Source organism: Aquarana catesbeiana, linkage group LG03 (assembly GCF_042186555.1).
Source record: "Aquarana catesbeiana isolate 2022-GZ linkage group LG03, ASM4218655v1, whole genome shotgun sequence".
Classification (NCBI taxonomy): domain Eukaryota; kingdom Metazoa; phylum Chordata; class Amphibia; order Anura; family Ranidae; genus Aquarana; species Aquarana catesbeiana.
This window is the reverse complement of record NC_133326.1, coordinates 725,934,004-725,955,551: the sequence shown is the minus strand read 5'-3', so window position 1 is coordinate 725,955,551 and position 21,548 is coordinate 725,934,004. Positions and strand designations below refer to the sequence as shown.

Here is a 21,548-nt window from a genome sequence, read left to right as displayed (position 1 = left end):
TTTTATCCGGCATGGATCTACCCAAATTCTTTTAAAGCTTGGACAACATCAGGCATTCAGACACTAAATGACTTCATAGCATCTAAATCATTCCTTTCATTCCCATCGCTTAGAGAAAAATATGATCTACCAAACTCTGAGATATTTAGATATCTCCAAATCAAAAATTTCTATACACCATTCCTAAAGGGGGACACACCATTATCCCAATTATCCATTTTTGAATCAATCTGTACAAAAGATCCATTTGCTAAAGGTACAATTTCATCACTTTATAATCAATTATATGGAGTACCAAATCTTAATAGACCCTCTTACGTTCAGAGGTGGAAGGAGGACCTGGGACGAACTTTAGAAGACACGGACTGGTCTAACATATGGCTCACATCTAAGTCATCTTCACCCAACATCTTAGCACTGGAGACAAATTATAAAGTCCTAACTCGCTGGTACCTTGTACCCGCTAGAGTGGCAAAATATTCACCTAATACCTCAGCTCTTTGTTTTCGAGGATGCCCAGAAATAGGCACACATTTACACATATGGTGGACGTGCCCAGTAATCCAAACCTTCTGGAAGGAAGTCTTCGTGATTGCATCTAAAATATTTAAAAAAATAATACAACCAGATCCTTATATAACTTTACTTAATCTAAAACCGGAATGGTTAACACTCTCTCAATTCAAACTTATGATCCAACTAACAACGGCTGCAAAACAAACAGTGGCCAAGGCATGGAAATCTCCTACATTGGTACTAGCAGAAACAATTCACAGAATGAATAATACAATGTCCCATGCTAAGATGGTAGCCATCGATCAAAATCAAATTCCAAAATTTGAAAAACTTTGGCATCCTTGGATAAAACAACAGTTCCTGTCAAATTTCAATGACTCTGTCCTGTTGCCATGGTAGCAGATTAAATGACTTACAGAGACACCCATTCTAAGGCTTCAAAGAGAACTAAAAAGAATAATAAACTGACGAGCGGGACAACCTTGTGGACCATACCTCTACCTTTCAACCCTTTTTCTTCTTTCTCTTTCCTTTTCTCCACCTTACGATTAAAGCTCATTATCAGAATTTATTTAACCTATATACACTCTACCTGTAAACAATATGTATAGTAGGTATAAATCATTTAAATACCTACAAAAGTAACTAAGGAAATGATATATATCTTAATTTAGGTTTACGTGAACCCAATGTTTAATATTTGAAATTTCATGATATTTACCTATATAAACCCTACTGTAAAACAATGAGCTTACTTTATAGATCCTTGTAAACTTACTTTATGTATCTTTATAATATTGTATACTTAATAAACTTCTTTTGACAAGGAAAAAAAAAAAAAAACAAAATTAGAAGGAGAGTGTTAGATGAGAAAGTGTGCCTGTGAAGGACTGGAAAAAGGGCAATTCAACAAACAATCGGTGAGTAATCCCTAATTCAAATAAGCCCAAAATGTGCAATACTATAAACATATCGTAAGTGCATGAATAACAAAAACCAAAAGGTTCAAAACCAACTAATATATAATATGTGCAGCTTCTAATTCACACGTGTCCAGTGCACCTCCAACAATCTTACCTTATATAAAGATTTATTGTAGTGAGTACATATACAGTCCCCAATCTCAATCCTTCACTCAAAGGTTAAAGCTTCCATGTGGGACCATATACAATTTGTGAGACACCACTGCACCACTTCACCATCTTTAACTGTGTAGGAAATGTTATATGCTCACTGACATGGAGACCTCTTAATCACAGGTGGTTTTACACAGCATAATATAGGGCCCCTTTTTATGCACTCATAATTGTCCCAGCCGGCTGGCAACTCTCCCAATTGCCCCAGTGCTTTCCCGTTCCTGCAATTCCTCAGCAAGAAATTAAAACAGACACCTAATTTTCTCCATTTTTGTTCTACTTTATTTACCACTTCAGCCCCGGATGAATTGGCTGCCCAATGACTGGGCCATTTTTTGCGATACGGCACTGCGTCACTTTACTGACAATTGCGCGGTCGTGCGACGCTGTACCCAAACAAAATTGACGTCCTTTTTTTTACCACAAATAGAGCTTTCTTTTGGTGGTATTTGATCATCTCTGCGATTTTTATTTTTTGTGCTATAAACAAGAAAAGAGTGACAATTTTGAAAAAAACACAATATCTTTTACTTTTTGCTATAATAAATATCCCCAGTTTTTTTTCCCTCAGTTTAGGCCGATATGTATTCTTCTACATATTTTTGGTAACAAAGATCACAATAAGCGTATATTGATTGGCTTACGCAAAAGTTATAGCGTCTACAAAATAGGGGATAGTTTTATGGCTTTTTTATTATTATTTTTTCTTTACTAGAAATGGCAGCGTTCTGAGATTTTTATCGGGACTGCGACATTATGGCGGACATATTGGACAATTTTGACACCATTTTGGGAGCATTGTCATTTGTACAGCGATCAGTGCTATAAAAATGCACTGATTACTGTGCAAATGACACTGAAAGGAAGGGGTTAAACACTAGAGGACGATCAAGGGGTTAACTGTGTCCTAGGGAGTGATTCCAACTGTGGGGGGGGATGGGCTACCACTGACATGACAGCAATCACTGCTCCCGATGACAGGGAGCAGCAGATCCCTGTCATGTCACTAGGCAGAACAGGGAAATGCCTTGTTTACATCTCCCCGTTCTGCCTCTCCTTACCACAATTGCGGGCTGCTGGCAAACATCGAGTTCGTGGGACAAGGTGAGCAGCGGGCGCACGCGCCCACTAGGCGCCAAATTCAAAGGGACGTATACACACTTCCCTTTGCCTGCCCGTGCCATTCTGCTGATGTACAGTATATATTCGTGCGGCGGTCGGGAAGTGGTTAATAAAAACAGCATATACTCATATCATGTCAGGACAACTACAGCATATAAACATTTAAAAATGTGATTGCTGGTAACCAGTCCTATGCTGCTCAGCCCCTTGCAGCTTGTATCCGACTCGGCACAGCGGCTCAACATGATGATGTCACAAGGATGACACACCTTATGCGTTACGCCCTTAAGGATCAGGACTTTATCAGAGGATCTCATCAGATCATCAGAGTCATCCCTGCGCAGCACATTCAATGATATCACTTATATCTTATGCATATGGAATTTTCTTATATATGTCTTATGTATTTTGTTTTTTATCACTAATTTATTTGTATATTTGATCACTGAGGAATTTTTTTAGAATTTATTCATAAAATACATAGTATGTTTATTTTAGGATAATATTGGTTTATTTGCACTGGATTTGCTTATTTGCACAGCTTCTGGTCCTAATTTATTGTATTTCACGCCAGTATTTTTTCGTTTGCATATGTATTGGAGTTTTTGCATATTCCCATGGCATATGGCAATATTTTATCTTTATTTGTTACTTAATTATACAACATTTATTCTACGTCATTAGCAGCACCACACCCACTCCTAATATTTGCTTTATACTTTTTATTACTGAAATCTTCTTTGGCAGTTGGTTCCAGTGGGGGCAGCAGCTTGTTATTCCCTTAAAGGGGTTGTAAACCCCCATGCTTTTTCACCTTTATGCATCCTATGCATTAAGGTAAAAAAACTTCTGACACTGACCGGCCCCCCAGCCCCCCATTCTACTCACCTGAACCCTTTGTTCCCTCAGCGGAGATGCGCTGTCTCTCTGCCCAGGGTGCTCGGCTCTAGATTGGATAGATTGATAGCTGCGCAGCCATTGGCTCCCGCTACTGTCAATTAAATCCAATGATGTGGGCTCTGGGAGGCGGGGCTGAGTCCGAGTCCGGCATTCTGTGTCTATAGATGCAAATGCTGGACTCGGGAGCGCACCTGCAAGGCAACCCCCCGGGAGAGCGCTTCTCCCAGGGGGTTTACCGATGCGAGGAGGAGCCGCGAGAGCTGCCGAGGGACCCCAAAAAATGATGATCGGGGACCACTCTGTGCAAAACGAACTGCACAGTGGAGGTAAGTATGACATGTTTGTTATTTAAAAAAAAAACAAAAAAATTAGGGTTTACGACATGATTCATGATGGATTAACACTAAATTTTTTTTTCAAATACTTTGTGTGTTTACATTGTATATACAGTACATATAATGTATACTGTATATACTATATATATATATATATATATATATATATATATATACACACACACATACATACATACATACAGGGGCGGACTGACAACTCATGGGGCCCCCGGGCAACAGGAGATCATGGGGCCCCCTGTGTCCCCGCCCACACTCAAGCCACACCCACACAAAGCCCCACCCCCAGCTTGCACTGCGTGGACGCCTCAATTCTGGGTTGAACCTGAGATAAACAGTGCACAGGGGGCAGCAGGGCAGAGCATTGGATGTCAAGCAAGCACAGTACACAGGGGGCAGCAGGGCAGAGCATGGGGGAACCATGGCAAAGTATAGAAGTCAGCAGGTCATAGCACAGGGGGTCAGGAGGGCACAATATGTGTGTGTGTGTGTGTGGAGGGCAGGAGGGCACACTACATGGATAGCAGCAGGGCACATTATGGGGCACACCAGGGAGCATTACAGGTTGGGGGGGGCACAGTAGGGCACATTACATGGGGGGGCAGCAGGGAACATTACATGGGGGGAGGCAGAGGGGCACAGCATGGAACATTACATGGGGCATGAGGGCACATTATGGGGAACAACAGAGCACATTATGGGGCATATTACATGCGACAAGAGGGCACTTAATGGGACACGGCAGGGTATATTACATGAGGGCATGAGGGCACATTAGGGGCACAGCAAAGCACATTAGGAGGGATAAAATCTCATATTATGGGGCACAGCAGGGCACTTTATGAGGCATAGCAGGGCATATTACGTGGGGGCAAGAGGATACATTATGGGGTACAGCAGGGTATATTACATGAAGCAAGAGGGCACATATAAGGCACTGTATGGTGCACACAGAAGAGCACACTATGGGGCACTGAATGATGCATCAAGGGGCACACAGCAGGGCACATCATATGGCACACAGCAGGGTACAGGGCACATCATGGGGCATACAGTAGGGCTCAGGGCACATCACAAGGCCCACAGGAGGGAATTGGGCACACAGCGGAGCACATAGTAGGGAATGGGGCACACAGGACACAACATGGGGCACACAGTAGAGAACATCATGGGGCACACAGTAGGGCATATCACAGGGCACACAGTAGGTCATGGGACACATCACAGGGCACATCATGGGGGCAGGCAGCAGCTCATCGGGGCAGGCAGCAGGGAATGGGGGCAGGCAGCAGGGCATGGGGCACAGAGCAGGGTGTGGGGCAGACATCAGGGCATGGGGGCACAGACCAGGGCATGGAGGCACAGACCAGGACATGGGGGCACACACATCAGTGCATGGGGGCACACACATCAGAGCATGGGGGCACAGAGCAGGGCATGGGGGCACAGAGCAGGGCATGGGGACACAGAGCATGGCATGGGGGCACAGAGCAGGGCATGGGGGCAGGCAGCAGGGCATGGGGGCATGGAGCAGGGCATAGGGTAGACAGCAGGGCATGGGGACACAGGGCAAGGGGGCACAGAGCATGGGCCTATTGAAGGAGCAGTGGCTCCGAGCGCGTAGCCTTCTCTCAACCTCTCTGCTAGCCCTCCTCCCTGGACGATCCCTCCCCTGGATACCGAACCCGGAAGCAGACGGACAACCTGTGACGTCATGCACGCTTCACGTGCGCTCCACACCGGCCCCTAGTCTCTTCCTGATGGCCACAGAAGGAGCTCCCGGCTGGTAATCCACCTTCTGCAGCCCAACATCCCTGCAGCGTCACCACCACAGGATCAGAGGGAACACCGAGGACCACATACCCATACAGATGAGCCTTTTATATGTTTTTATCCTGTAAGTGTGTTTTTACCTGGTGTCATTAAACATCATTTGTTAATACTACACTCAGGTGGCGCTTCCTTCTCTACCCATCTCTCATCCATCACAGAGCCAGCTCTCTGAGGAAACAGCAGCCGCCTAGCCTACCAGCCTACTTTAACCATTACATTACCGGTTACCACTTAACCCTTGAACTTCCAGCCTGTCCCCTATGGACTAAGTTGCTCAGCCCTTTATATCTCCTGTTATATATGGACTTGTGTGTTTGCGCTTACAGTTACCAATACTCTGTTTGGGCACAGAGCATGGCATGGGGTAGACATCAGAGCATGGGGCAGACATCAGGGCATGGGGGCAGACATCAGGGCATGGGGCAGACATCAGGGCATGGGGGCACAGAGCGGGGCATGGGGCACAAAGCAGGGCATGGGGTCAGACAGCGGGGCATGGAGGCAGACAGCAGGGCATGGAGGCACAGAGCAGGGCATAGGGTAGACAACAGGGAAAGGGGGCACAGAGCATGGCATGGGGTAGACATCAGAGCATGGGGCAGACATCAGGGAATGGGGGCACAGAGCAGGGCATGGGGCAGACAGCAGGGCATGGGGCAAAGAGCAAGGCATGGGGGAAGACAGCAGGGCATGGGGGCACAGAGCAGGGCATGGGCAGACATCAGGGCATGGGGCAGATAGCAGGGTATGGGTAGACTATAGGGCAGACATCAGGGCATGGGGGCACAGAGCAGGGCATGGGGACACAGAGTGGGGCATGGGGGCAGACAGCAGGGCATGGGGGCATGGAGCAGGGCAAGGAGGCACAGAGTGGGGCATGGGGGAAGACATCAGGGCATGGGGCAGACATCAGAGAATGGGGTTACAGAGCAGGGCATGGGGCAAAGAGCAAGGCATGGTGGCACAGAGCAGGGCATGGCCAAACATCAGGGCATGGGGCAGATAGCAGGGTATGGGCAGACTATAGGGCATGGGGCAGACATCAGGGCATGGGGGCACAGACCAAGGTATGGGGGCACAGAGCAGAGCATGGGGACAGACAGCGCGGCATGGGGGCACGGAGCAGGGCATAGGGTAGACAGCAGGCCATGGGGGCACAGAGCAGGGCAAGGGGGCAGACATCAGAGCATGGGGCAGACATCAGGGAATGGGGCCACAGAGCAGGGCATGGGCAGACAGCAGGGCATGGGGCAAAGAGCAAGGCATGGGGGCACAGAGCAGGGCATGGGCAGACATCAGGTCATGGGGCAGATAGCACAGTATTGGCAGACTATAGTGTATGGGGCAGACAGCAGGGCATGGGGGCGCAGAGCAGGGCATGGGCAGACATCAGGGCATGGGGCAGATAGCAGGGTAATGGCAGACATCAGGGCATGGGGCAGCATTCAGGGCTTTTGGGCACAGAGCAGGATGCTGGGCGCATAGAGGGACACAGGGCAGCAGCTGCTGCACTTTCCTTCCTAGATGCAGAGTAGCGCAGGAAGCGGCTGTAAACATACCTCTCATGATGCACTCCTCCCCACCGGCTGCTTCTCTCCTCTTGTCCGTCTGAGGTGGTACAAATACAAGCACCTGGGTTGGACGGGAGGGAAGGAGGGGCCGGCAGGGAGGAGCGCATCACAAGATCTGTTTACACTGCAGGCAGCAGGGCATGGGGGCACACATCAGAGCATGGGCATGGGGCAGAGAGCAGGCCATGGGGCACAGAGCAGGGTGTGGGGCAGACATCAGGGCATGGGGGCACAGACCAGGGCATGGGGGCACAGACCCGGACATGGGGGCACACACACATCAGTACATGGGGGCACACACATCAGAGCATGGGGGCACAGAGCAGGGCATGGGGGCACAGAGCATGGCATGGGGGCACAGAGCAGGGCATGGGGGCAGACAGCAGGGCATGGGGGCATGGAGCAGGGCATAGGGTAGACAGCAGGGCATGGGGACACAGGGCAAGGGAGCACAGAGCATGGCATGGGGTAGACATCAGAGCATGGGGCAGACATCAGGGCATGGGGGCACAGAGCAGGGCATGTGGCAAAGAGCAGGGCATGGGGGCACAGAGTGTGGCATGGGGGCACAGAGCGGGCATGGGGGCAGACAGCGGAGCATGGAGGCAGACAGCAGGGCATGGAGGCACAGAGCAGGGCATAGGGTAGACAGCAGGGAAAGGGGGCACAGAGCATGGCATGGGGTAGACATCAGAGCATGGGGCAGACATCAGGGAATGGGGGCACAGAGCAGGGCATGGGGCAGACAGCAGGGCACGGGGCAAAGAGCAAGGCATGGGGGCACAGAGCAGTGCATGGGCAGACATCAGGGCATGGGGCAGATAGCAGGGTATGGGTAGACTATAGGGCATGGGGCAGACATTAGGGCATGGGGGCACAGAGCAGAGCATGGGGACACAGAGTGGGGCATAGGGGCAGACAGCAGGGCATGGGGGCAGACAGAAGGGCATGGGGGCACGGAGCAGGGCAAGGGGGCACAGAGTGGGGCATGGGGGAAGACATCAGGGCATGGGGCAGACATCGGGGAATGGGGTTACAGAGCAGGGCATGGGGCAAAGAGCAAGGCATGGTGGCACAGAGCAGGGCATGGGCAGACATCAGGGCATGGGCAAACATCAGGGCATGGGGCAGATAGCAGGGTATGGGCAGACTATAGGGCATGGGGCAGACATCAGGGCATGGGGGCACAGACCAAGGTATGGGGGCACAGAGCAGGGCGTGGGGGCACAGAGCAGGGCATGGGGACAGACAGCGGGGCATAGGGGCACGGAGCAGGGCATAGGGTAGACAGCAGGGCATGGGGGCACAGAGCAGGGCAAGGGGGCACAGAGCATGGCATGGGATAGACATCAGAGCATGGGGCAGACATCAGGGATTGGGGCCACAGAGCAGGGCATGGGCAGACAGCAGGGCAAGGGGCAAAGAGCATAGCATGGGGGCACAGAGCAGGGCATGGGCAGACATCAGGCCATGGGACAGATAGCATGGTATTGGCAGACTATAGTGTATGGGGCAGACAGCGCGGCGTGGGGCACAGAGCAGGGCATGGGCAGACATCAGGGCATGGGGCAGATAGCAGGGTATGGGCAGACATCAGGGCATGGAGCAGCATTCAGGGCTTTGGGGCACAGAGCAGGATGCTGGGCACATAGAGGGACACAGGGCAGCAGCTGCTGCACTTTCCTTCCTAGATGCAGAGTAGCACAGGAAGCAGCTGTAAACATACCTCTCATGATGCACTCCTCCCCGTCAGCCCCTTCTCTCCTCTTGTCCATCTGAGGTGGTACAAATACAAGCACCTGGGTTGGACGGGAGGGATGGAAGGGCCGGCGGGGAGAAGCGCATCACAAGATCTGTTTATACTGCAGCAGTCTCTTAGCAGGGTGCAGTGATTCGGGACCCGATCTACCCATCAGCTAGCTGTGATTGACGGGTAGAACGAAGTGGAAGCTGTCATGGGGCCCCCTACTGGCCACGGGCCCTCGGTCCATGCCCGAATTGCCCGATGGTCAGTCCGCCCCTGTGTGTATATGTATATATATATATATTTTTTTTTTTTAATGATCACCCCTTACTCCTTTAAGTAAGTGGATGGGGAATTTCTGGTGGCTCCCTCATTCTAAAAGGGCTTCCTGATTCTGATAAGTTCTTAATCCTTCTTCAGGCCCTCACATCCACCAATTCAGGGATGTGGGAAAGAAAGGTCCTTGTCTCTATCTACATGGGGACATGGTGCTTTGCCAGTGGGCCTCCCTCGGCAAGGTACCCTCACCATGTCAAGGGCAGGTGTACTGGAATGAATAGGAGGGAGATCACATGCTTGCTGCCCCTCCCTTTCCTTGCCAGCCAGGCTGTATGCTCAAATAAAGGTCAGGTATAGATTTTTTTCCAAAAGCTGGCAAAAAATAGCAAGATTTGGCTCATGTAGGCTATGTTTGGTTTTCACAATGTTAGGCTCGCACACAAGTTGCACCTAGGCTGATTCACCTATCTATATTTGTCAATTTACAAGATATAGGGGGCCTCAACTACGGCCTCTGTCATCACTGAAGGGCCTCTTATATTGTTCAGTATATGTAATGCTAGAGTGGACTGTCAGAGACTGCATACTTATTCTAATAACTATAGAGTCTCTGACAGTACACTCCTGCATTACATATACTGAACAATCTGTGCAGATATGCCACAGGTGTGCTTGGAAAACTGGAAAACTTCGAAACTGGAGACTAGGAGATAGTTAGAGACTAGAAACACGAGACTGCTAAACATCACTGCTATTATATGACATTTACAAAATGACAACTCCAACTGCTGACTACAACTGCCATATTACAGGCAACAAAGGGCTGGGCTGGAGGGTGGCTAACAGGGGTATGGAATATTTGTCACCACACCCATCAATTTTTCTTTAAGAGTACAGCTCAGGTGCTTGAGGGCCTCCCACAACTTTCCTCTTCCAACCTTTCCTCATCATTCAATAGTATTCTAATGTATGGAAACATTATTTCATATACAGTGGAACCTTGGTTAATGAGTAAAGTGGTTAACGAGCGTTTTGAAAGACAAACAACTTTTTTTTTTTAAATCCTGACTCGGTTTGTGAGTGTTGCCTCGCAAAACGAGAAGGATTCAAGCCAATAGGGTGTGCAGTACAACATTTGGCCAGAGGTGCGTGAGCGCCGGTGACACTCGGAAAGGTTCGGAGCCGTTCAGAAATACTCGGAATCACTCTGGAATACTCTGTTGCTCTTCGGCGCCCCCCCCCACCTCTGGCCACATGCAGTATTGCATGCAATAAAAGTCAATGCAGAACAAATTATCTTTGTTTCCATTAACTTCTATGGGGAAACTCGCTTTGATATGCGAGTGCTTTGGATTACAAGCACTTGGAACGGATTATGCTCGTAATCCAAGGTTCCACTGTGTTATATTTCATATAAGATGCTGTTATGCTAAGGCTAAGTATTGTATGTGCGTTACCATAGGCGTGCACAGCCTATTGCATTAGGGTGTGCACCCCAGAGCTCAAACACACATGCACGTGTATGTATGAATGTATGTATGTATGTGTATATGTATATTACACACACACACACACACTCTTATGGCAGAGCCGATGCAGTGAAAGAGAGGTATGGTAGCACTTTATTAATGGCAGAACTGGTCAGAGGCAGATATTTCCCATAATGCTAATGATAATGCTAATGCGCTTGGGGTGATTAGGGTGTGCCCAGGCACACCTGGCACACCCCCTGCGCACGCCTATGTGCGTTACCCTAAATAAAATAGATACCACTTTGCAAAGAGCAACCCACAAAAAATAAAAAGAAAAAGAGCAGGTATATATGGTATGTATGGCTATTTTTTTTATTCTCATTTGCCTAATTTTACGACATGGTGGCTGCTATACATATCTGCTGTTTGTAACATATAAATATACAAACTTACAAAGAAAGAAAGCAACCCAAATTCCTGAAGACCTCAGACTCCTGCTTAACTTCTGACTCTGACATCTTCTCATCAGCATTGAGTTCTACCTCCAGTCTGGCCAGACTTTGGTTTTTAGTGATAACGGATCGGAGATCATCACAGCACGATAATGTCACTTTACACTGCCAAACTCTGGTGGATAAAAACAGGAAACAGACTTGTGAGCATATTCCAGTGATTGGCAGAAGTAGACACATTCCCATAATTAATCAGTGGACGGGGTCTTAGAGGATTAAATGTTTGGAAATTTGGATGGATTACTTCATGAAATATAGGTTGCACCTTCCTTGTGAAATGTTGGTGAATTATCAGCCATCCGAGAAGACTTTAAAGTGAGCATGTTCTTTGTCCATGTATGGTAAAGCAGGTCAGTGGTTCTCAAACTCGATCCTCAAGCACCCCTAATCCACAAGTACCCCCAACAGGACATGTTTTGAGAATTTCTCTCAAATAAAATAGCTGTCCAAAATACCAAGCCATTGACTCTGATTTAAAGCAACTGTGCAAGATAAGGGAAAACCTGAAAACATGGTCTGTTGGGGGTACTTGATGACCACTGAAATAGGTGGTTCACATTAACTTCCCCCTCACCAGGCACATATCTTTACTTATACTGTTCCCCCCTCCCCCGGGCCCCTCTCTTCAGCTGCCAGAAACAGAAAGCCATGTGTCAGTTGTGAGTCCCTACTCCCTGCAGTCTCTACTTTACACAGGGTCATGGACTCCCTATGGGACAATTCTGATTGGCCCAACTCTGCCACATGATTCTCCTTACCAGAGATGTTTTCTTTGCTTACTGGTGTTAAATAGGAGGTGAATAAAAAAAGCTAAGCATGTTCTGCCCAGGAAGGGTGGGTGATCAAAAAAAGCTCATTCCTTTGCCGTGATTGGGTAAACCATAGGTCTTACTTAACTACCTCAATACCGGGCACTTTCACCCCCTTCCTGCCCAGGCCATTTTTTAGCTTTCAGCACTGTAACACTTTGAATGACAATTTTGTGGTCATGCAACACTGTATCCATATGACATTTTTATAATTTTCTTCACACAAATACAGCTTTCTTTGGGTGATATTTAATCACTGCTGGGTTTTTTATTTTTTACAAGAAAAATAAAAGACTGAAAATTTTGAAAAAAAAAAAAATTTCTTAGTTTGTCAGAAAAATTTGTAAATAAGTAATTTTTCTCTCTCACTGATGAGGTGGTACTTTTGGGCACTGATTATATGGCACTGATGAAGAGGCACTAATATGCTGCACTTATGGGCACTGGTAGGTGGCACTGATATGTGGCACTGATGAGCACTGATAGGTGGCACTGATGGGTGGCACTGGTGGGTACTGATATGTGGCACTGGTGGGCACTGATTAATGGCATGGATAGGCAACACTGATGGGCATAGATGCTTGGCACTGATGGGTGGCACTGAAAGCCAGCACTGACTGGCATCACTAATGGGCACTGATTGCTGGCACTGATAGGCACTGATTGCACTTTATTGTAATTAGTGCCATGGTTACCTGTCCTGATGTCCCCTGCAAGGAGATGCCGCTGATCGGCTCTCCTAACCACACACTCTGTCAGTGTGAGGCAGTGAGAGCCGATTACTGGCACTTCCTGTATTTACATGTGACTGGCTGTGATTGGGCACAGCCGATCACATGGCTAAAGAGCCACGTTGGAGATCGGGGTCGCACCGGGTTGCTAGGACATGACAGCGATGGCTGCGCTGCGAGCCCCCACGGGCGTGGGAGCGGCCATTCAGAAGCGCCGTCACATGACGTCCACGCAGAACGAGAGCCGCACCGTCTCTCCGTCATTAAAGGAGTTATAAAGTCTCAGGGTTTTTCACCTTAATGCATTCTATGCATTAAGGTGAAAAACCCTCTGTGCTAAAGCTGCCCCCCAGAGCCCTCCTTTTTGTTACCTGTCACTTCTAGTCCATAAACATCTGCAATTACAAGCTAAAAATATAAAAAAGAAATTAAATGTAAAATAAAAGGAATGGTAAATGGATACATATGGACCCTGTTTCCCTGCCTCAGTCAGGGAAAAAGTGGTTCAAAATTATGTTCTGAATTCTACAAGAAATTTACCTTCACATTGTGGATATTTATCTTCTCTTTATTATACAAATAATATAATGCTCACCTCTGCTCATGCAGAGTCCCTCATACAGAAGGTTAATTCCAGATTCCTTCAGATTATTCTGTAATTTATAATATAATCCTCACCTCAGCTCCTGCAGAGTCCCTCATACAGAAGGTTAATTCCAGATTCCTTCAGATTATTCTATAATTTTATAATATAATCCTCACCTCAGCTCCTGCAGGGTACAGTGTGGATGTTGAAGCCCCCCGCACAGAAGTTTAAATCCAGAGTCCTGTAAATTGTTTTGTGATAAATCCAGTTTGACGAGGGATCGGTTTGTGATAAGAAGGGAGCAGAGATCATCACAGCAAAAATAAGGCAGATCACAACTACGGAGGCTGCAGGGACAGAATAGACAATCAAATGTAGGCTAAAAGTAAATTACAAAGATTTAAGGAAATATTTATTAAAGATGCAATAGGCAATCCACCCCTCAATCACCAAAAATTCCTATATATGAAGGCAAAATTCACCCAGTGAAAATTACATTCCCTAATATTTTACAAGGTATGCTCTTAAATAAGAAAGACTTTACTGTAACATTCACATTTTTTAAAAAAAGGATGAAGGTAGCCTTCCCAGCCCAGTCACCCAACATTCAGTCAATTTTTTTTTTTTTCCAACATTAAGTTTTTATTAAGTTATGTTGTTATACATGTTGCACATACAGTGAGGGACACAGAGCAACAAGGATATCACTGAACCAAGCAGTCAAGCTTACGATAAATCACATCATTAACAATAACATGAAGAAAGAATAACAATCGGTAAGCACCAACTAATAAGTGCATCAAACAATGATAGGATATGTCATTGAGATCCAAGGACTCCAATATCCGATTAAATTCATGCATAGAACCTGAGAGCTATGCCATTTTCATGGTTATTTATGGGTTAGGCTTATGTGAGCAACTAGCTCGGACATATTGGATGCTTGAGCAGACTTTCAGAGTCTGGTAATGAGCATCTTGGCGGATATGAGAATGATTACTGCAATGTCACGGAGTTGAATAGGAAAGTTGCCAATGTTTAAGTAAAGTAAGGCCAACGCTGGGTCAGGTTTGGTGAGGATCCCAGTGATTCTATATATAAGTTGGAAGACTTTATTCCAATAACTTGTTAAGCCTTTACAATTCCAAAGTATGTGTGGATGGGTACCTGTGTGTCCACAGCAGAGAGACAAATTTTCAGAAGAAAACGCAGTGAGACTTTGGGAATAACAAATAGCCATTTTCCATTGGTCATCAGAGAAATCATGATGAAGGTCAGATTCCCACTTAGCCATAGTGGGGGGGGGGTGTCTTGGAGAAGGTCCCTTTATTCTGGAGAATAGAGTAGAACAATGAGGTACCTTAGTTTTGGGATTGGGATATGTAAGAAACTTCCAGGCTAAAGAATGTATACTTAAGGAAGGCTTGGGGTTAGCTTTAAAAAATGTGAATATGCGTATATAGGAGGTCTTTAGGGGAGATATGGAACATTTTCACTAGGTCTTCCATAGGTTTGATGTGTGGCCCTTGATAGAGATCTTCCACCCATTTAAATACCCGCCTCCTGCCTTTTTTTTGTGGAAAGGTAGGGGATTAGAGATTCCAGGGTAGATAGAGGGATCGGGACTGTGGAATTTTGTGGAACATCAGTGCTATATCAGGTAGGGGTCCACCAATTATCGGAGCGACCGATATTTTAAAATTTTCAAAGAATCGGTATCGGTCAGAAACTTACCGATATTCTCCCCCTGCCACGGTGACCATCTTTTTGGGACCCATATGTCATCGGCCTGGGTAGGTGAAGCCAGGACTCAGAAGGTTTACAGTGTACTGACTGCAGGCCCTGTGCATGGAGGCGTGTGGCACACACAAGCAACGTCATTACGTATAAAGTGTGCTTTAGCGAACATAAATTCAAGATGGCAGAGTGTTTAGGATGGTATTAACGTCTGCTATTGTAGGTGGGTGGGGACATTTCCACTTTCTGGCAACAGCTAAGCGTGCTTAATATTAGTATTTAATGGCTTTATTTGAGAGTAGATGTTTTCAATATTGGTGTCAATTTCATCCAGGCGTTTCTGGTATTCCTCTATTAAAAGACACATCATTTTATTGTTTGTTCTCCCAAGCCATTTTAAAATTAGGGTCAATATTTTCAAAAGAATGAAAAATCTGTACACGAAGCCCCGGTGGATTGAGGCCCTCCCTAATATACTCTTCAAATGTCTTAATATGCCAATACATAAGTGATTTATTTTCCAGCCATTTAGTAAGGCCAGAAAACAAGAAATATAGTTCAGACTCATGGGATTCTTTTTTGGCCATACTCCTTTTGGAAATTGGACACAAAATCATGCCACGCCTGGCCTCAATGCTCTGCGATGCTGGGAAAATCCTACTGTGTATGATCCAATGGGTGGCTGGGGGTGAACTTGGGGGTATCTGTCTGCCTATTTAAACCGGTAATACTCTTAGTTAGCTGCTACACAGCCAGAAGTACATAACTCCTTTGGAAAAGTGATACCCCATGTTATTGGCAGTCTAAAGCAAGTACCTTTACCCATATTCCGCTGACCTGCGCTTTATTGCTCAGATCACTGTTAGAATGCCTTGCTGCACAGGTAACTGACCAGTTAAGAGTATAAGGTTTAGAACTTTGGACTGTATAACTGTAATCCTATATATATATATATATATATATATATATATATATATATATATATATATATATATATATATATATATTTATATATATATATTTCTTGTCAGGTCCGTCCCCATTTACGGTCCTTACTAAAGATAGTCACTCCGTGAGTATTATCAGATCCAAAATGCCTGCCCTATTTTTCTATCATGCTGTCACCTATCGCATTTAAAATATTTATATACTTATGCACACTGTACTTACTTGATCCTTTTGCTGTTGTACCACCAGATATTACAGCTTGTTCTAAATCAGCCCCTGAAGAAGGAATTAAATATCTAAACTTATATTCCAAAACATGTTATGACTTCTGTATACATGCACCTCATTTGGCCTCTCATCATGAGATCAATCATGTGTTTCAGAACCTAGCTGTAATGTATCGATATAGTGTGATCATCTAATTTTTTTTCTAGGATACTTCAATGTTGTGTAAATAAATTAACACCCATATGTTTTCTGTACTTAATAAATTGTGTATATACGTTTTTTACATACGCTTGTTACTCTCATATCTGGTCTTTCCCCTCAGCCCATATAATCCCAGGGGCAACCCCTTTTTGTGTTCATTCTCTGCCTTCAGTCATTATGACAGATAGGGGACTCAAGCTGCAAACTGCAGTGCAAAGCAGCATGCAGTTCACAGCCCAGGGCTGTTGATAATGGTGCTATGGGCTGTTTTGAGATATTTTGGAGGTGCTAAAACATACCCAAGTACCCTCCTGGTACGGCCCCTGCCCCCTGACTAATGCACAATATCTATATTTGAGCCAAGTCTAAATAAGGGTGATGATGTCACTGGGACTCACTTTCACAGCCAAGACACTCCCCGCTGCTCCCACAAATTCTACTCTCATATATTTCTAGCATCTGTCCTTTGAGCTCAAGCAATCCATTTGAGACCCAGAAGATCGCTTCATCATCTTCTTATTGTGCCTTCTCAATTCCAAGCCCTATATCTTGGTGAATGTCTATGCCCCTACTTCCCAACAACTCCGCTTTATCAAGAAACTTTTCAAGAGGATACAGTCTCTACATGTCGGCAGCCTGATTGTTGGCGGGAACTTTAACCTTGTAGTTAATTCTACCTTGGATACCTCATCTACGAGCGTCAATAACCATCATTCGCCACTGGTAAGAATGATCAAGTGGCTGCCGCTATGATTATTCTTACGGTTCACAGAATCGCCAGCAAAAAAATATGATATCTGAATGATGCCTGCAGCTGCACCCATCATTCAGATATCCCCACTGAAAGTCAATGTCATGTGACGTCCTTGGGCTGGAGGTGGTTAAGGAGTGAGTGAAGGGCTGTGGATCTTTTTCTCTGTGGAATTGGAGGAATCCAGGGAGTGGTCAACAATATCATTAAAATCTAGACAAATAATGAGATTGGATTTTTGATATGTTGTTGGTGTGTTGATTATAGCCTTGTAAAACTGTCTTTGATGGAAGTTGGGGGGTGTGTAAATATTGAGAAGGGTCAGAGGCTGGTTGTTAAAGGATGCTGATAGAATAATATATCTTCCGTCAATGTCAGTTTCAACATGCGATAGTTGGAAGGACAGAGAGTCCTTAATGGCAATCATTATGGCAGCATTTTTCTTAGTGGCATTGGCATAGAAATAATGAGAAAAAAATTTTTGTGGGAACATTGAGGGAGTATCAGGAACCATGAATCAGACCGAGACGGTGCAGGCAGGCGTCCGCAGTCAGCATGGAGTCTGTACATATCGTTAGCATGTTGCAAAGCCTCCTAAAATTGTGCCCAAGTGGAACGAAAACCACAGAGATGCTCATCTAACACAGGAATACTCTGTGGAACAAACAAGTCAGGCAACATGGAAGGTTGGAAACCATAATTCACCATAAATGGGAACAATCAGGAAGCAGAATTCAAGGCACTGTTGTGAGCAAACTCTGCCCATGGTAATAGGTCTGACCAGTTTTTATGATGGTCAGAAATATAGAAATGTAAGAATTGCTCCAAGGACTGATTGGCTCGTTCTGCGGCCCCATTAGACTGCGGGTTATACACAGAGGAGAAAGCAAGCTGAATTCCAAACTGTGCACAAACGGCTCGCCAGAACCGAGAGACAAACTGACTACCCTTGTCCGAGACAATCACCTTGCGTAGCCCATGTAAGCTAAAGATCTCCCAAGCAAAAATGGAAGCCAGTTCCTTAGAAGTGGGCAACTTCTTAAGTGGAATACAATGACACATCTTTGAGAACCGGTCAATCACCATAAGGATAACAGTGTTGCCTTGGGAGTTGGGTAACTCCACAATGAAATCCATAGACAGGTGGGTCCAGGGCCTCTCTCCATTGGGTATGGTTGTAGGAGGCCCACTGGAACATGTCGTGGAGTCTTACTCTGAGCACACATGGAACAGGCAGCTACGAAGGCAGTTACATCAGCCCATAGACTAGGCCACCAGAATTGTTGGAAAATGGCCCAAATGAGTTGATTCTTCCCAGGGTGGCCAACTGCCTTGGCAGAATGGTAAATCTGGAGCATGGCACTACGGAGACTCTCTGGGACAAAGCAGCGGTCACAAGGTTTCTCAGGAGGAGCATGGACCTGAGCAGCAAGAATTTTGTCACCCAAAGGAGAAGACAGACTGGTGAGAACCGTAGCCAGAATACGAATAGGAGGACTCACACGACCTGGAACCGACTCCAACTTGGAAGTGGAGGAAAATTGTCGTGACAAGGCGTCAGCCCTTACATTCTTAGTACCGGGTAAGAATGAGACAATGTAATTAAAAAATGTAAATGTAATTAAAACTCGACAAGAAAAGAGCCCTTCTGGGAGAGAGGCGCTTAGCCTCAGACAAGAATGTGAGATTTTTATGGTCAGTAAGAATGAGAACCGGCACAGTGGTACCTTCAAGGAGTTGTCTCCATTCTTTCAGGGCTAAAATGATCTCCAACAGCTCTCTGTCACCAATCTTGTAATTGCACTCTGCAGGTGACAATTTCTTGGAAAAGTAGCCACACGGATGCATAGCGCTCTCAAAGTTAGGACGTTGAGACAGAAGGGCGCCAACTCCAGTCTCAGAAGCATCAACTTCTAGGATAAAAGGCTTATGGTGTCTGTCGAATGTTCTAAGAAGATTCGACGGAACAGCTAAACTGTACGATGCACATTTCCGGTCGAATGTTCTGCCTGCAAGCTATAGTAGAATTCTAATGTTGTATGACACTAGTAATAATTATATTTATTAATTATTATTACTAGTCAACCAACATTAGAATTCTTCTATAGCCTATGGGTGGAGCATTTGACCATAAATGTCCACTCACAGCGACTGCTTCGTTGAATCTTCATGTTGAATCTTTTCTCTCTATGTCGAATAATCTTGGACTAATATAGTTAGGTTAGTCACATTTGACCTTTTTTGCTATTGTCTCTAAAATGTTGAATCTTTTCTCTCTATGTCAAATCTTTTCTCTTTATGTAGAATAGGGATGAGCCGAACACCCCCCTGTTCGGTTCGCACCAGAACATGCGAACAGGAAAAAAGTTCGTTCGAACACGCGAACACCGTTAAAGTCTATGGGACACGAACATGAATAATCAAAAGTGCTAATTTTAAAGGCTAATATGCAAGTTATTGTCATAAAAAGTGTTTGGGGACCTGGGTCCTGCCCCAGGGGACATGGATCAATGCAAAAAAATTTTTTAAAAACGGCCGTTTTTTCAGGAGCAGTGATTTTAATAATGCTTAAAGTCAAACAATAAAAGTGTAATATCCCTTTAAATTTCGTACCTGGGGGGTGTCTATAGTATGCCTGTAAAGGGGCGCATGTTTCCTGTGTTTAGAACAGTCTGACAGCAAAATGACATTTTGAAGGAAAAAACTCATTTAAAACTACCGCGGCTATTGCATTGCCGACAATACACATAGAAGTTCATTGATAAAAACGGCATGGGAATTCCCCAAAGGGGAACCCCGAACCAAAAAAAAAAAAAAGACGTAGGAGTCCCCCTAAATTCCATACCAGGCCCTTCAGGTCTGATATGGATATTAAGGGGAACCCCGGCCAAAATTTAAAAAAAAAATGACGTGGGGTTCCCCCTAAAGACCCTTCAGGTCTGGTATGGATTTTAAGGGGAACCCCGCGCCAAAAAAAAAAAAAAAAAAACGGCGTGGGGTCCCCCCAAAAATCCATACCAGACCCTTATCCGAGCACGCAACCTGGCAGGCCACAGGAAAAGAGGGGGGGACGAGAGTGCGCCCCCCTCCTGAACCGTACCAGGCCACATGCCCTCAACATTGGGAGGGTGCTTTGGGGTAGCCCCCCAAAACACCTTGTCCCCATGTTGATGAGGACAAGGGCCTCATCCCCACAACCCTGGCCGGTGGTTGTGGGGGTCTGCGGGCGGGGGGCTTATCGGAATCTGGAAGCCCCCTTTAACAAGGGGACCCCCAGATCCCGCCCCCCCCCTGTGTGAAATGGTAAGGGGGTACAAAAGTACCCTTACCATTTCACTAAAAAACTGTCAAAAATGTTAAAAATGACAAGAGACAGTTTTTGACAATTCCTTTATTTAAATACTTCTTCTTTCTTCTATCTTCCTTCATCTTCTGGTTCTTCTGGTTCTTCTGGCTCTTCTGGTTCTTCCTCCGGCGCTCTCGTCCAGCATCTCCTCCGCGGCGTCTTCTATCTTCTTCTCCTCGGGCCGCTCCGCACCCATGGCATGGGGGGAGGCTCCCGCTCTTCTCTTCATCTTCTTCATCTTCTTCTCTTCTTCTCTTCTTCTCTTCTTCTCTTCTTCTCTTCTTCTCTTCTTCTCTTCTTCATTTTCTTCTCCGGGCCGCTCCGCACCCATGCTGGCATGGAGGGAGGCTCCCGCTGTGTGACGGCGCTCCTCGTCTGACAGTTCTTAAATAACGGGGGCGGGGCCACCCGGTGACCCTGCCCCCCTCTGACGCACAGGACATGACGGGACTTCCCTGTGGCATTCCCCGTGACGTCACAGGGAAGTCCCGTCAAGTCACCGTGCGTCAGAGGGGGGCGGGGTCACCGGGTGGCCCCGCCCCCCGTTATTTAAGAACTGTCAGACGAGGAGCGCCGTCACACAGCGAGAGCCTCCCTCCATGCCAGCATGGGTGCGGAGCGGCCCGGAGAAGAAAATGAAGAAGAGAAGAAGAGAAGAAGAGAAGAATAGAAGAAGAGAAGAAGATGAAGAAGATGAAGAGAAGAGCGGGAGCCTCCCCCCATGCCATGGGTGCGGAGCGGCCCGAGGAGAAGAAGATAGAAGACGCCGCGGA

The 21,548-nt window shown here is 46.3% G+C and overlaps 1 protein-coding gene across 1 annotated transcript in view; it reads right to left on the bottom strand.

Moving 5' to 3' along the window:
• Nucleotides 1-11,375: 11,375 nt before the first annotated feature.
• Nucleotides 11,376-21,548, bottom strand: part of LOC141134383 (NACHT, LRR and PYD domains-containing protein 3-like) — a 237,155-nt gene continuing 226,982 nt past the window's right edge. Inside the window, exons 6-7 of the mRNA XM_073623948.1 lie at nucleotides 13,741-13,911; nucleotides 11,376-11,553 (exon numbers count right to left, since the gene is read on the bottom strand). Of these exons, the coding sequence (XP_073480049.1) occupies nucleotides 11,376-11,553; nucleotides 13,741-13,911 (349 nt within the window). The remainder of the gene's footprint in view (nucleotides 11,554-13,740; nucleotides 13,912-21,548) is intronic.